Below are 16,342 nucleotides of genomic sequence, written 5' to 3'. Positions count from 1 at the left end.
TATGTGGAAACAAAGTGGTTTATTGTCAACACAAATTGTTTTATCGAAAGAACAGGATATATTTACCATTCTAACCCAACACTTGAATAATATTATCTTTGTAATCCCACAGTGTTGATGAACCAAAAATAACTAGAAAAATAGGCGCTGAGAAAAAGCAATTACTAGACACCAATAGAAAGAATAAATAACGTTACATGGAATAAAAAGAAGAATCTTGTTACGAATGTCCTGTGTCAGAAATTCCCCTCACACAACACGTGTGAGGGGGATTTTCAGTAATTAGGATAGAAACCAAACTAAAGTGCTTCAAAGGGTACGCGCTTTATACGTGTAAATAGATGTACACACTTTTTTTTTACTAGCCCTTGAACACTTGAAGTGAGGCAATACTTGGTGATACAGCAAAAACTGACTTGTAAAACCTGGTTTGATTTGGGTTCTCCCATACCAAGTACTGCACGAAAGGTGCCAAACTGGTTTCAAAACCAGCTCTCCACCTAAAAAACACATTGATGTCTTTAGGACTGTAAACTGGGTTGCGTGGAGGGGGAGGATGTCTCACCCCTCAACATTCAGCAGGCTGGGCGGCCGGGCGAGCCCTTTGCATTTACAGAGAGAAAAAACGACTATGTACACGCCATGTTTCTCCATCCTCTTTGGTCAGTCTTTACATTATGTACAACAAGGAGCCACCATTGTCGGCACCTTAGTTAGCGCTGGCCATGCGCGTTTCGGCGCTCAAGTAGTTGAGGATCGTCTGGACGAGCTCAGGCAGGTCGTAGTCGTGCTTCCAGGTCCAGTCCCTCCTGGCGTTGGAGTCATCGAAGTTCATCGGCCAAGAGTCAGCTAAAGAGGAGAAACACGTCATTAGTTTAAGTTCGTCTGTAGGTTTGTGATATTTCCCACTACCTGATATTTTCAGCTTCTTTGCATTTTCTATGTTAGCCCGGATAAAGACATAGCTAAGTGAACGTTTTCTGTAAATTTGACACAATTCCAGCATATACAGGATTGATCGAGATATTTAACAGAATTTGGCAATCTAGAAAGGTTTTTGGTACAGATGTCCGATAATATCAGCCGGCCGATAAATGCTTTAAAATGTAATATCGGAAATTATCGGTATCGGTTTCAAAAAGTAAAATTAATGACTTTTTAAAACGCCGCTGTACGGAGCGGTACATATCCGGTAAAACACGGACGTAGGGAGCAGTACAGAGCAGTTGCTTCTTCAAGTCAGCAGCCCCTCCCCTCTCCCCTACACAACACAGGAGTTGACGACTGCAGCATGAGAGGTTTACTGGCGACGCTTGATGACCTCATCAAACCGCCGCGAGCATAGCATAACAACAACAAGAGCGTGTTGTTGCCGGTGCTGTAGCCGTGGCTAACAAGCGAGCTCGCTCGGTGACTGACTAACGACACCATGTCTATGGTTTTGGATTATTTTAAAGTGTGTCTGACGGATAAAAAACTGGCAATTTGCAATGACTGCAAAAAGTTGGTTATGCGAGGAGGAACCAAGACGTCTTCCTTAAATACAAGAAATTTGATCTCCCACCTCTTCAAGAATCATAAGAAGATACACGATGAATACAAGCGGAAGATAAATGATAAATGGGTTATACTTGTATAGCGCTTTTCTACCTTCAAGGTACTCAAAGCGCTTTGACAGTATCACCACATTCACCCATTCACACCGATGAAAAGCAAACACCGAAAGCAGCTTGCAGTGAACAGAGGTGCCCTGTCTCAACGCATCATTTCAGAAGCTCTGGCTGACTGCTAGGCCACTTCAAACACTCACCACTAGCTTGCAGCACATTTGTGTTACTCATACAAATATTTTAGAGCAGGGCAGATTGAGCCCAGTTTATAATTTCCTGTTAAACAGTATGCCAGGCAGTCTTGCACTAAAGGAGGACTATGTTATTGTTTACTTTATTACTCTAGTATACTCTGGACTGAGGCTGTGTGCCTTCATTGTTTTTGACTATATCGTGATATCGAGTATACGTTCTCACGCAGTTGCTTTTAGCTGCGGGCATTACACTACAGGCTCTCCTCTTTCCAGTCTCTCCTTCTCACAGACAGACAAGCGCACCTTCCTACACACGTCACATACTGTCACGTCATACGTCACATACGTATGTATATACGCCCTCCCCGAGCAGAGAGGTTGCAGCATTGCTAACGTTAGCTGTGATGCTAGCGGAGTGGTGCGAGCGCGAATACAAGAGAAAGAAGGTGCGAATCTGGTAACAAATATATAATTAATTCCCCCAAAAAACAGCAGGGGGTCCATCGTCTGGCGGTGGTTTGGCTTCAAGTGGGAAGATGTCGAACAGACAACCGTAATTTGTCAAGTGTGGGGCAAAAGCGTTGCTATAAAAAGTAGCATTACTGCTGTAACAAACAGTTCAGGGTGTCCCAAGTTACCGGATGTGTGTTAGGTGAGGAGGAGGAGTTTTGTCCCTCCAGAGTTGTTGACGTAGGATGTGTGTGGTTGTGGAAGGAGGTGTGTGATGATGACATTAAAGAAGCGGTGGCTACCGAACCTGCTCTAATGTCTCCCGTTTATTATTTTATTAGATAAGTACACTGTATAGGTGAACCCAGGACACTCGGCTACACTGCTAATATGTAGCATCATTTGAAAAGTCACCCGCTAGACCAGGGGTCACCAACCTTTTTGAAACCAAGAGCTACTTCTTGGGTACTGATTAATGCGAAGGGCTACCAGTTTGATACACACTTAAATAAATTGCCAGAAATAGCCAATTTGCTCAATTTACCTTTAACTCTATGTTATTATTAATAATTAATGATATTTATCTTTCTGGAAACACTGATCATTTTAATGATTTCTCACAATAAATATATATAGAAACCGATAAATATTAATATGCGACACTTTATTTTTATATTTTCTCTAAGTGCACATTTTTCAAATTGAACATTTTCAAATGATCACTTCTAAGACAGTCTTGTGAAATCACAATATCCCATTTTAACTAGCTAGCCACTAACATTTTTTAACAAATCATGAATTACTTTGCACCATGTTTGTACAAATAATAACTCACGTAAAATACAAAAGTCAACTCTCAAATTTTTAAATAAATCATGTCACACTTTGAACTGGACACCAAATCTGTTATCTGTTTCTTTGTCAATTAGTGAAGACCAAGTCTTTAAAATATTTTCTTGGATTTTCAAATTCTATTTGAGTTTTGTCTCTCTTAGAATTAAAAATGTCGAGCAAAGCGAGACCAGCTTGCTAGTAAATAAATAAAATTTAAAAAATAGAGGCAGCTCACTGGTAAGTGCTGCTATTTGAGCTATTTTTAGAACAGGCCAGCGGGCGACTCATCTGGTCCTTACGGGCTACCTGGTGCCCGCGGGCACCGCGTTGGTGACCCCTGCACTAGACAATGAAGAGTGCTTCCTCCGCACGTCAACATCTCCGTTCGGTGCCACACATCCACACCATCAAAATGCCGAGGCAAACATTTCCAGATCAACACCGTATGAAAAAAATAGTGATTTTTTTAACTTGTGATTTCCTTCTCTGCATGAAAGTTTAAAAGTAGCATATATTAATGCAGTATGAAGAATAATGTTTTAATGTAGACACATAGAATCACCATACTGCTGTGATTAAATGCATCAATGTTCATTCAAGGCTAAGGCAAAATATCGAGATATATATCGTGTATCGCGATATGGCCTTAAAATATCGCGATATTAAAAAAAGGCAATATCGCCCAGCCCTAATTCGAATAAAAACGCAGGTTTAAATTAGTCTGACACTTTTGTCGAGTTGAGACAAAAACATTTTTATGTAGTTCTTGCCAACTAACAAATGGCATTTATTGTTTTTAGGAAAACTTCAGTATTTTCTATTGGTTAAGTGGAAGCATTACATAAAAACAATTTCCATGACACTTTGTGCATCATGAGCTACAACAACAAACTATACAAGTTTGTATTAAGATAAAGCTGCAGTTTAAGAAGATGTATTACTACTATTTTTATGCTTTACAGATTTTTTTCAAAATCTTGAGTCTATGATGATGTTTTGGTTTTACTGCAAATTAGGATTTTTTTCAGAAAGCAGTTTTAATGTTTTTATGTAATTCACCCACACCTAAACGCAACCCACACAAGGTAGACTACTTGTTGTTATCTTTATTTTTATTTTTATACACTATTGTTAAATTTTTTTTTGTTAATTTACTGCTTTAGGTGAGAACCTTGCATAAGCCTTTTTGGGTTTCTTTTCTCACCTGCACTTATTTCTTATTATTCATTTCTTGTCTCTATGTTTTATTTTTTTACAATGTTACCTTTTGTACTGTTTATATTATGCAAATAAATAAATAAATAATTCAGCTAACAAGTAGTCGGTCCATTATACTTTACAGGAACTATTATTAACATTGTGAGAAGAACTTTTTATAATTTCCTTAATTTCTAGTATTTTCTACGACAATTTAACAAGCTGTGAAATTGTAAATTTTAGCGACTTAGGTCTTCACGAATTTCATTTGCCTAGCCAATCGATATTTGTGAGCGGAAGGAGGAAAATACTACTCTACCTATTTTCACAAAACCTAAAACTTAAGAGTGGAGTACAAGCCATGTGATAGTTAACACTGAATTTGTGCATGGATACAGTCATTTTAAAAAATCATATTACAATCGGATTAATTGGCTAGGTGATAGCAACCAGTTCAAAATAGCATTACTGCCATCTATAGAACTGGAGTGTACTACAAGTGACTTTTCAACCAGACAGTCATGCTATTAACGAACAAAATGTTAATATATGCAGTGGTAATTTACCAATGGCTTGGCGGACAGGGTCCACGTTGTAAATGACCTCCAGCTCGGGTACGTGCTTGCGGAGCTCCTGCACCAGCTCCTCGGGTGTGAAGCTCATGGCATTGATGTTGTACGTCCTCATGCTTAGGGTGTCGACTGGTGCCTCCATCACCTCAAGCGTAGCACGCAAGCAGTCGTCGATGTACATCATGGGCAGACGCGTGTCGGGCCTTAGGAAGCATTCAAACTTCCCCGTTTTGATGGCATCGTGGAAAATCTGGACAGCGTAGTCTGAGGAAAAACGGTTCGAAAGGGCAAATGTTTTAAAGAAATGGAGTGTGCAAGCCTAAAAATAAAAGTGGTTACATAAGAAGCGTAAGACAGGAAGGGTCCGGGAATAGACATCTATTAAAACTGATATCTGTTAATCGCTGACCTGTTGTGCCGCCACCGGGCATGGAGTCAGCTGAGATGATTCCTGGGTAGCGAAGACAGCGGAAGTCGAGGCCGTAGCGGTGGTGGTAGTACTGTGTAAAAACAATTCGTTTTCATTTTAAGACAAAGACAGCAACGAGACAAATGCACCAAAACGGAGACCTACCTCCCCCATGAGCTCAGCATGGACTTTGGAGACGCCATAGATGGTACGTGGCCTCTGGACGCACAGGTCAGGCGCGGGGTCACGAGGAGAAGTGGGCCCAAAGGCGCCGATGGTGCTGGGGACGAAGAGCCGAAGGCCGTGCTCGGCGGCGATGTCCAGGATGTTGTGAAGCCCTAGCGACCAGGAGAGGTATAGAGACGTCAGGGGAAATATTTCGCAGTATGTGATTAGGCGGGATTCCACTCACCAGTGATGTTGACGGATCTCGCTAGGGCCACATTGGCCTCGCCGACGGCACTGAGGAGCGCGCTGTAGTGGACCAGCCAGGTGATGCGGTTGTTCACCACGATTTCACGCAGGTTCTTGTAGTCCAGAATGTCGGAGTAGATAAACGGGCCTGATGGAGACATGGCAGAACACATTTTTATTGATTAATGCGGTTTTATCAGCATTTTGTCTTAAAAACGTAAAGTAACTATCCATCCATCCATCCTCTACCGCTTGTCCCTCTCGGGGTCACAGGGGGGCTGGAGCCTATCCACGCTGTACTCGAGAGGAAGGCGGGGTACACCCTGGACAAGTCGCTACCTCATCACAGGGCCAACACAGATAGGCAACCAATCACACTCACACACTAGGGACAATTTAGTGTTTCCAATCAGCCTATCCCCAGGTGCATGTCCTTGGAGGTGGGAGGAAGCCGCAAAACACAAAAACAAAAATGTTAATATAATAAGTAGAAAAGTAGTATGTAATATTTGACAAAATAAAATATAAAGTATAATGACTGCTATAATGAAATATAGAATTTACGTTTTATATAAAAATAATACAGCATTTTCCAAAAATGTGGATAAATTTTTTGTATAATAATATTTTATAATAAGTATACAAAAAGATTATAAATATTTTGATTGCAAATATGCTTTTTTGAAATTATTATCATTGTAAACATTAAATATTAGAGGTGGAAATCTTTGGGCACCTCACGATTCAATCTGATTCTTGCAGTGACAATTCGATTGGGAATCAATTCTCGATCCAACACGATTCTCGATGTGTATTGTTATAGCAATTACCGTATAATAACAACCTTTTCAAAACAGGTTACAGGTTCATGGGTTGCGAGCACCTTTTTGAGAAAAAGAGGAATATTTCTATCAGCACAAAGTGCTGCCACGCAAACCCCGAAAGAACATTTTGAAAGTCAAGACTACATTTCCTGCAATTGGGTGCATTTCTACACTATATTTTACTTTGAGATGTATTCCAATCTATACCATCCTCTTTTGGCTGTCTTTTTGACACTTGCATGTCCCATGCAATTAATGTACCACAGAATGATTTGTTTTAGTAGATAATTTACTAACATTATTATTATTGAAAATGTAATGTAAAATTTTATAACATGAATGCAAAGAACTCAGAAAACATTTCCCATTTGGCAACTTTATTCTGCAGTCCTGCCCCCTCGGGTAATTGACTTCCGGTGTTGTGACCTCTGTTTACAATCCGTCACTATGAAAATATACCTTCTCGCTGGCTACTAATAAATACTCTAGAACAACAACTGGTTTGGAACTGACAGTGTTCGAACTGTAATCACGTAAATATGATTACCAGCAAAGTGACCTGCAAGTACCTGCGGTTGAGGAGAGCATTCAACAAATTTTGTTTGCTTCGTATTTTTATTGTTATTTCATTTAAAAAATGCAGAAGTGATACTTTGACGCAAAAATTAATGTTTTTGCGGACATTTCACATGCCTGCAGATTACAAAACCTCCATTTGATTGCTAAAGTATGACATGTACACAGCGACGAAGCAGGAAGGTGGCCAATAAATGTCTCTTAAAAAGATTTTTTTTTAAATATTAATACATTTACAATCAGTTATGTAAGAATCACGATTTGGATGCGAATCTATTTTTTTGGAGCACTCCAATTAAAGGGGAACTGCACTTTTTGGGGGAATTTATACTAATACGACCGGCGTTATTTTTTCCAATAACGAGTAATGTAATGAATTGCTTTTGCCAGCTTTGCAACGCCGTTGCCGTTCCTGAGAATGTGAAGTGGCGCGTTACTACGGTTTGGTTGAATGAAGCACAAAGTGTCTGGTTTCGGCGCACATTCTCTGCATGCAGAGAGCAAGGGGGGGGGATGATAAAATTATTGGCAGTAGCGGATACATACGCTGAAAAAAGGACACGATACACTAGTATCAGCTTCCCTCATCGCTGTCAGGCTCTGTGAGGCCGGGGGCACACAAACCCCCCCAGCCGTCAGTAAACCAGCGTCAACGAAAATGTTGACATACACGAAGTACAAACAATTTACTTTTGTCGATGGGTGGGACAACTTTGGAGCATATCTAAATCACAGTTTTTTAATATGAGAGAGGGTGGGGATTGGGGGTTAGCAACAATGTAGAGCCAATCAGATACTTTTCCTTCCTTGTTTAGGAAGTTGAAATTCTCCAGCAGCGCCAAAACAAAAATGTGTGGATGTGAACAGTACAGTAAAGAGGGCACCTTTTATTTTTGACTCAATCAGCCGTCAAGGTATCGTGAAATCTACAGACTGTAAGTGAGCTATGTGTATTTGCTGCTTCGTCCGCTCTCAAACAAATTATGATAAAGGCATGCATCGTAACTCCGTTTCACAACACACATACATGCCTGCTTAGCCAGAAGCGTAGCATAAAAAGTTTCTCTGTGTAATTAAGAGGACAATACATAAACTGAGACATGATGCAGCTGACTTGATGATCACTTTCGGTAAACTAGTCTGAGAAGAATGTTTTTGTTTTAAGAATTAGACCATCAAGTTAAGATAAATGTTGTGATGATTGATCAAATGTGGATAAATTATACTTTATATTATTTATTTTACTTTTATTTTTTTATTGCATTACTATTGCATTACACAAAGGCTAAGTGCTGTTTTGTGTTTTTTTTTTACCTAAATTCAATATTTAATGACGTTACTTTCCAGAATTTTTTTAATACATTTTTATTGCTATGCATATCATATAGCACACTGCAATCTATTGAGTTCAGAAGAATGCCAAATGTTCTAAAATATTGTATATAGTGATTTTATTCTTCAATCAGTTAATATAAATATCTTTGACAGTAAATTTTTCGTCAAACGTAATAGCATAAGAAAACATTATGAAAAATAACTTCAGCTACTTTGCTGAGTAACTAGTTACTCTTACAATGAAATAACAGTTACTAATTAAATTACTTTTTGGGAGAAGTAATTTGTAACTATAACACATTACTTTTTTAAGGTAAGATGACCAACACTGTTTATGAAAGACAAGAACATGTTTTTTTTCCTGCATTCTAGTATGTAATAATCGGCTCGTTCTAGGTGGCTAACAATTGTGCTAATGGGAGTAAACCATTTGACCTCCAAATCATTTTAAAAATGCACCCAAAAAGTGCCATCACTTCTCCATTTACATTTTGTGACCTGAATATCAACCAAGTATTAGCAATATTGTTATTATAAGCGTTTACGCAGACAAACTATTTTTAGCCATCCCGTGATCTAACTAGCCTGTGCAGCTGCAGTGTTGACACGATCATGACTGGCAGTTCATGATCGTCTATTAGCTGGTGAAAGTTAATTGTAGATTATAAATCATGCCTCTCACCTGGATAGATAAAGGTTGTGCACATAAACAGGGAAGTTGGTCAGCTGTGACATTCAACTTAGACCCAGAGATGGCGAGAAAACACAAAAAGACGCTAGTTTATGGCATCGGCGTTCTAACCTTTCGCAAGGATTATGATTAATTCTTCATCTAAACGGCAAGATTTGAACATCCCATTAGTCGGAATTCTAGTGACAGCAGACATTATACAGTAAATGATTTTTTTATATGTTTGTTGTCATGATTGTTAGTGTTGTTGTTGTTAGCTGACTTTCATTTATGTTTCTTAACAAGTATAGAACGCATAAAAAATAAAACCGTTAACTCTATGCAAGGATTATAATTAATTCTTCATCTAAACGACAAGATTTCAACATCCCATCAGTCAGCATTCTAGTGACAGCAGACATTATAAAGTAAATGATTGTTTTATTATGTTAGTTGTCATGATTGGTAGTGTTGTTGTTGTTAGCTGACTTTCATTTATGTTTCTTATCAAGTATAGAACGCATAAAAAATAAAACCGTTAACCCTTCGCAAGAGACCCTTAGAGATAGGGTGAGAAGCTCTGCCATCCGGGAGGAGCTCAAAGTAAAGCCGCTGCTCCTCCACATCGAGAGGAGCCAGATGAGGTGGTTCGGGCATCTGGTCAGGATGCCACCCGAACGCCTCCCTAGGGAGGTGTTTAGGGCACGTCCGACCGGTAGGAGGCCGCGGGGAAGACTATGTCTCCCGGCTCGGGGTCCCACAGGAAGAGCTGGACGAAGTGGCTGGGGAGAGGGAAGTCTGGGCTTCCCTGCTTAGGCTGCTGCCCCCGCGCCACGACCTCGGATAAGCGGAAGAAGATGGATGGATGGAACCCTTCGCAAGGATTATGATTAATTCTTCATCCAAACGACAAGATTTGAACATCCCATCAGTAAGCATTCTAGTGACAGCAGACATTATAAAGTAAATGATTGTTTTATTATGTTTGTTGTCATGATTGGTAGTGTTGTTGTTGTTAGCTGACTTTCATTTATGTTTCTTAACAAGTATAGAACGCATAAAAAAGAAAACCGTATACGTGGTTACCTCATGTAAGAATTGTGAACGACTGGCAAATTTCCAAAAAAGTGCGGTTCCACTTTAGGTATATTATCACTGGTTGCACATTTGGAGAGAACACAAAAAAGTGCACCTGGATTATTTGCGTTCCATTTTGTTGTTCTTATTGGTCATCATAAATCAGTGACACATTAACCTAGTAATCTATTAACAAAGCTGATGCTGTATGTCATTGTTTTAGTGACGCATCAATAGCATTTAAGCAGGTGGGGAGTGAGATGAGCCTATACGCACCGCTGTGGAAAACGTTGCTCGACGGCTTCCTGATGTCCGACAAAATGACGCTGTTCTTTCCAAATCGCTTCCTGTGAAGCAACAAGTGATTGCTGTAGCACACAATTTTTAACCGGCAGTGAACTTTGCCTAATAAGGACAAGAATGTGAGTTCTTACCGTAACAGTTTGGCCAGCCCCACGCCAAGCTGTCCAAGGCCACCTGCAATTGACAGAACACAATGATAATGCTGCACGTTTCCATGGAACTTCAAGTAACCAAGGAGGACGCTTTGGGAAGGGAAAGGTCAAAGTATTTCCCCCCTACTGGCATCTTACTTAGGCTGTGTTGCCAACCTTGTTAGCAGCCCCAGCACATTTTGTAAAGAGTCCCATTTATCTCCTTTTTAAAGTGACAGAAGGAAAATCGGCACGACTCACCTGTGATGAGCACCTTGGGATGGTCTGTCTCAGAGAAGGACACAGAGTGGAAGCTGGCGTCGGACGTCACCTGGCGAGGCGAGAAGCTGATGTTGCGCACTGCCACCGCCAAGGGCTGGCAGCTGCACGTCGAGCTACTGAGCACGGCCTGCTTGGCTACCTTGCTGAGGGTTCTGATGACAGGCATGATTGGTACCTAGAAAAAAGCCAAAATTACTTGTTCGATGGGTAATTTAACCTGTGGTGGGGGGCACTTCTTTTTTTTTTTTTTTTTAAAGCTATTCATGTAATTTTGCAATTGAAAACGGTTGTATCATCCTGGGACATTTGTTTTGGTCTGTTTTGTCAGAGTTACACATTTTCAGAAAAAGCCTTGTTAGGTTAAAGATAGAATAGAATAGTTTTTATTGTCATTATTACAGTGAACAAGTTCAAAGAACAACGAAAATGGAGGAGATCCCCCAAGGTGCATACACAATAGTATAGTAATACAAATAGTAAAAAAGAAGATATAAAATGTATCTCTCTCTCTCATATATATATACACACAGTATATGTATGTATATATATATATATATATATATATATATATATATATATATATATACCGTACACATATACAGTGTCAGAGGTGTAAGGTGACAGGTTATTGCACATTATTCTGTTTCACAGTCCAGTATTATTGCACTTATCAAAAGGCTATTTAGGATATATTGCACGTTATAGTCAGATAAATGCCCACTTCAGAGGACACTGGCTATTTAGGAGGTCATGTAAATTTGAAGCCTGCTACTTTGTGTTCCATCCCATCCAATTTCTACCGCTTGTCCCTTTTGGGGTCACGGGGGGTGCTGGAGCCTATCTCAGCTGCATTCGGGTGGGGTACACCCAGGACAAGTCGCCACATCATCACAGGGCTTATAATTACTTATTAGTAAATGTCAACATTCAAGTATTTTCTCTTTACATTGTGCTTTATTCCCTTCATTTTTTAATAGAATAGGGGGATTCATTTGTTCTTTGTTTAAAACGTAATCACTGCACTGTGCTGTCAGTAGGGCTGTAACTAACGATTAATTTGATAATCGATTAATCTGTCGATTATTACTTTGATTAATCGATTAATAATCAGATAAAAGAGACAAACTATATTTCTATCCTTTCCAGTATTTTATTGAAAAAAAAAACAGCATACTGGCGCCATGTTCTTTCAACTTGCCAAATAAAACAAGGAAGATTTTACAAAATTGCACACTTTTGACGCCCCTGCTATAGATAACAAATTAAATCTATAAATCTATAGATAAAAAGCAGAGCCTGACGACGCATGCGCGTTTAACACAACTCTCTCGCTCTTTCTGTCTCTCCCCCTCCCTCATGAATGGTGCTGCGCGCACAATTTGTTGTGTTTTTAATCTTCTTAACCTTGACCGTACATTGAAAATACACGCAACCCTAACTCAAAATGCCAGACATTTGAGGCATTTAAGAAACACCGCCCGACAGCCCTGTAAAAGAGGACATGTCCGGTGAAAAGAGGACGTATGGTCAGGATCGAGCTCGGTCGCTGCTAGCATGCTATCACCGGACATGTCCTCTTTTGCTATCATGCTAGCAGCGACCGGGCTTGGATAGACTGACCATATGTCCTCTTTTAACCTGTCTTAAATACCCTATTTCTGCATATTTCCTGGCCTCAAGAGTACAATCCGTGCCCATGTAAATATGACACAGGCACAGAACAACAAAGAAGCAGTGTAGACACGTACGCACTCTTAAACGTAAACATAACATTACACTTAAAATATGTATATTTTTTAAACACAACATACGCACCGTATAAACCATTTCCTCGTATTTACAGAGTGTTAAAGTACCAATGATGGTCACACACACACACTAGGTGTGGTGAAATTGGCCTCTGCATTTGACCCATCCCCTTATTCCACCCCCTGGGAGGTGAGGGGAGCAGTGAGCAGCAGCGGTGGCCGCGCTCGGGAATCATTTTGGTGATTTAACCCCCAATTTCAACCCTTGATGCTGAGTGCCAAGCAGGGAGGTAATGGGTCCCATTTTTTTTAATAGTCCTTGGTATGACTCGGCCGGGCTTTGAACTCACGACCTACCTCTGAGGCCACTGAGCATCATCCGGGGACATTTGTTTTGGTCTGTTTTGTCAGAGTTACACATTTTCAGAAAACGCCTTGCTATGTTAAAGACAAATGGCCACTTCAGAGGACGCTGGCTATTTAGGAGGACATTTAAATTTGAAGCCGGCTACCTTGTGTTACAATTACTTATTACCGTATTTTTCGGACTATAAGTCGCAGTTTTTTTCATAGTTTGGCCGGGGGTGCGACTTATGTGTGAAATTATTAACACATTACCGTAAAATATCAAATAATATTATTTAGCTCATTCACGTAAGAAACTAGACGTATAAGATTTCCTCGGATTTAGCGATTAGGAGTGACAGATTGTTTGGTAAACGTATAGCATGTTCTATATGTTAGTTATTTGAATGACTCTTACCATAGTATGTTACGTTAACATGCCAGGCACGTTCTCAGTTGGTTATTTATGCGTCATATAACGTACACTTATTCAGCCTGTTGTTCACTATTCTTTATTTATTTTAAATTGCCTTTCAAATGTCTATTCTTGGTGTTGGGTTTTATCAAATAAACTTCCCCCAAAAATGCGACTTATACTCCAGTGCGACTTATATATGTTTTTTTCCTTCTTTATTATGCATTTTCGGCCGGTGCGACTTATACTCCGAAAAATACGGTAGTAACTATCAACATTCAAGTATTTTCTCTTTACATAGTGCTTTATTCCCCTCATTTTTTAATAGAATAGGGAGATTCATTTTTTCTTTGTTTAAAACTTAATCACTGCACTGCCAGCAAAAATAGCCCCACTGGCCACACTTTGACCACGCCTGAAGGCTTGAAATGGTAAATGGGTTATACTTTTATAGCGCTTTTCTACCTTCATGGTGCCTCAAAGCACTTTTGACACTATTTCCACATTCACCCACTGATGGCGGGAGCTGCCATGCAAGACGTGAAGTGTCTTGCTCAAGGACACAACGGACGTGACTACCGTATTTTCCGCACTATAAGGCGCACCTAAAAACCACAAATTTTCTCAAAAGCTGACAGTGCGCCTTATAACCCGGTGCGCTTTATATATGGATAAATATTAAGATTCATTTTCATAAAGTTTAGGTCTCGCAACTACGGTAAACAGCCGCCATCTTTTTTCCCCGTAGAAGAAGCGCGCGGTGCATGCTGGGATATGTGACGTTTCATTTCCATTTGTGTGTTTATGTAAAGACCCCAAAATGGCTCCTATTAAGTGTGTTGTCTGTCTAATTATAAATAATGCAGACGAGGCGTGTTAACTGAGTTCTCAACGTTTACTCGCAGCGTGCTCATAACCACATTCTAACTCCCAGCATACAACAACGCTTCTCAGGGCTACCGCGCATGCTCGTAACTATCGTTGCATGCTGGGTAGTGTAGTTGTTATATTTGCTAGCTCATAACAGCACATTGAGAGACACGCTTACGCGCTTAATTCAATACTCGCCGTCATTCCGGGTGGATTGACAAAAGACCTCCAGCCGCTAGATATTGGTGTCAACAGGGCATTCGAAGCTAGACTGCTAACTGCGTGGGAACAATGGATGACAGAAGGCGAACACACCTTCACTAAGACGAGGAGGCAGCGCCAGACGACGCCAACATCTGCCAGTGGATCGTAAATTTGCCCAACTTTTCACTTCGGACACCGAAGACGAAGGATTTACGAATGAAGAATAACTTCAGAAAGTGAGCGCTATGTTTATTTTGTGTGTTGTGACATTAACGTTCGAGCAACATTATGTTGCTATTGCTCTGCACTATTTTGAATTTTACTATGTTTGTGATTGCACATTTGCGTACATTTTGGGAGTGAACAGAGTTGTTAGAACGCTGGTTTTTAATATATTATTAAAGTTTGACTGACCTATCTGACTGTTTTTTTGACATTCCCTTTAGCGCAGCGTAGGCGTGGCTTATAGTCCGGGGCGGCTTATTGGTGGACAAAGTTATGAAATATGCCATTCATTGAAGGTGCGGCTAATAATCCGGTGCGCCTTATAGTGCGGAAAATACGGTAGGTTGGTAGAAGCTGGGGAATCGAACCAGGAACCCTCGGGTTGCTGGCACGGCCACTCTTCCAACCTCACCACATAAACTTTATTGACATACCCGGCTGGTTTGAGCCAGTGTTTCGTTGGCATAAGTAAAACCCCTGTCTTAAATTCCCTATTTCTGCTCACTTCATGGCCTCAAGAGTGCAATCCTCGCCCATGTAAATATGACACCGGCACCGAACACAAAGAAGCAGTGTAGACACGTACGCACTCTTAAACGTAAACATAAACATTACACTTAAGATATTATTATTTTTAAACACAACATAAGCACCTTATAAACCGTTCCCTCGTATTTACCGAGTGTTAGCATCCACCTTACCCACAAAAAGGACGAGTGTATTAATACCCTGCCTTGACGAGCAGCCAATCCGCGAGGGAGGGCGTATTTAATTTATTCCGCAGAGAGAATTTTTTTTTTTTTTTTTTTTTAGGAGGGGCGTGTCAAATCAAACGTTTGTTTAAATAAGTCACATTGACACATGAAAGGGGTGACGTTTGCACACACGACCGTTAGGAGGCCGGGTCTCAGGAAGCACACGCCACCATCACCCCTTTGGTTATCCGAGCCTCTCCTCTGGGGCCATGTGGTCCACTTTGTTGTGCCAACAGTAAGGGTTGTGTAACACCGAACTCAAGTGGCTCCACATCGCCAAAAGAGACCTCACATCACGCGTGGATGTTATGCACACGAAGGGAGTGGGGTTTAGTCGCTGATAAATGTAGAGATAGACACCCGGAAGTGTGAAGAAGTAGGGTACGCGCTGCTATATGCGAATAGCACACTAGTCTTAATTGCTAAACAAGCTCCGCCATGAACGATAACTCCAGTGTGACTAGTCAATTATCAAGAGACAGGAAATTAATAGACAAAATAATTTAAAACTTTTAAAAACAAAGCGGGAAAACCCGCGCGTGGCAAGCTAGCATGCACACGTCCTGTAGAAGACATTAAACAGCGATTAGTTCACGTTGGAGAAAAATGAGAGGGTTTAGTGACCTTCTTACCGGCGAGTCCACTCAACGAGGCGCAGTCGTTACTACTTTTCCTGTTTGGTTCTCTGTGACGTGATGCTTTGGTGTGATGCTTGTTGCGGCGTTATCTCCAGCCAGTGTTGCATCAGCTGCTTCGCGCTGCTATATATCAGCTACCATCTGCAGACTGGAGGAGCCGGTCTGGCCTTTGATTGGTCGAGGTGCGGAGGTGCGGCGCTGTCTCGTCAGGCCACGCCCGCTTGACGTCATGTATGTCCCTTCCACTGGCGTTCCGTATCGCAG

At 40.7% G+C, this 16,342-nt stretch overlaps 1 protein-coding gene across 2 annotated transcripts; it reads right to left on the bottom strand.

The window, feature by feature from the left end:
- Positions 1-16,227, bottom strand: tdh (L-threonine dehydrogenase). Of its 2 annotated transcripts, none has more exons than XM_061929152.2 (9): positions 16,065-16,227; positions 10,858-11,053; positions 10,597-10,639; positions 10,439-10,509; positions 5,679-5,828; positions 5,432-5,604; positions 5,267-5,357; positions 4,852-5,121; positions 1-849 (listed from the first exon to the last, which is right to left on the bottom strand). In XM_061929152.2, the coding sequence occupies exons 2-9, from the start codon at positions 11,042-11,044 to the stop codon at positions 710-712; spliced, it is 1,125 nt and encodes a 374-aa protein (XP_061785136.1). In that variant the 5' UTR covers positions 11,045-11,053; positions 16,065-16,227; the 3' UTR covers positions 1-709. The 2 variants fall into 2 exon arrangements, with proteins under 2 accessions (XP_061785136.1, XP_061785138.1); XM_061929154.2 differs by having other exon boundaries at positions 16,073-16,227.
- Between the last annotated feature and the right edge of the window lie 115 nt (positions 16,228-16,342).

Source organism: Nerophis lumbriciformis, linkage group LG34, assembly GCF_033978685.3.
Source record: "Nerophis lumbriciformis linkage group LG34, RoL_Nlum_v2.1, whole genome shotgun sequence".
NCBI lineage: Eukaryota > Metazoa > Chordata > Actinopteri > Syngnathiformes > Syngnathidae > Nerophis > Nerophis lumbriciformis.
This window is presented reverse-complemented; position numbering and strand designations above follow the sequence as displayed.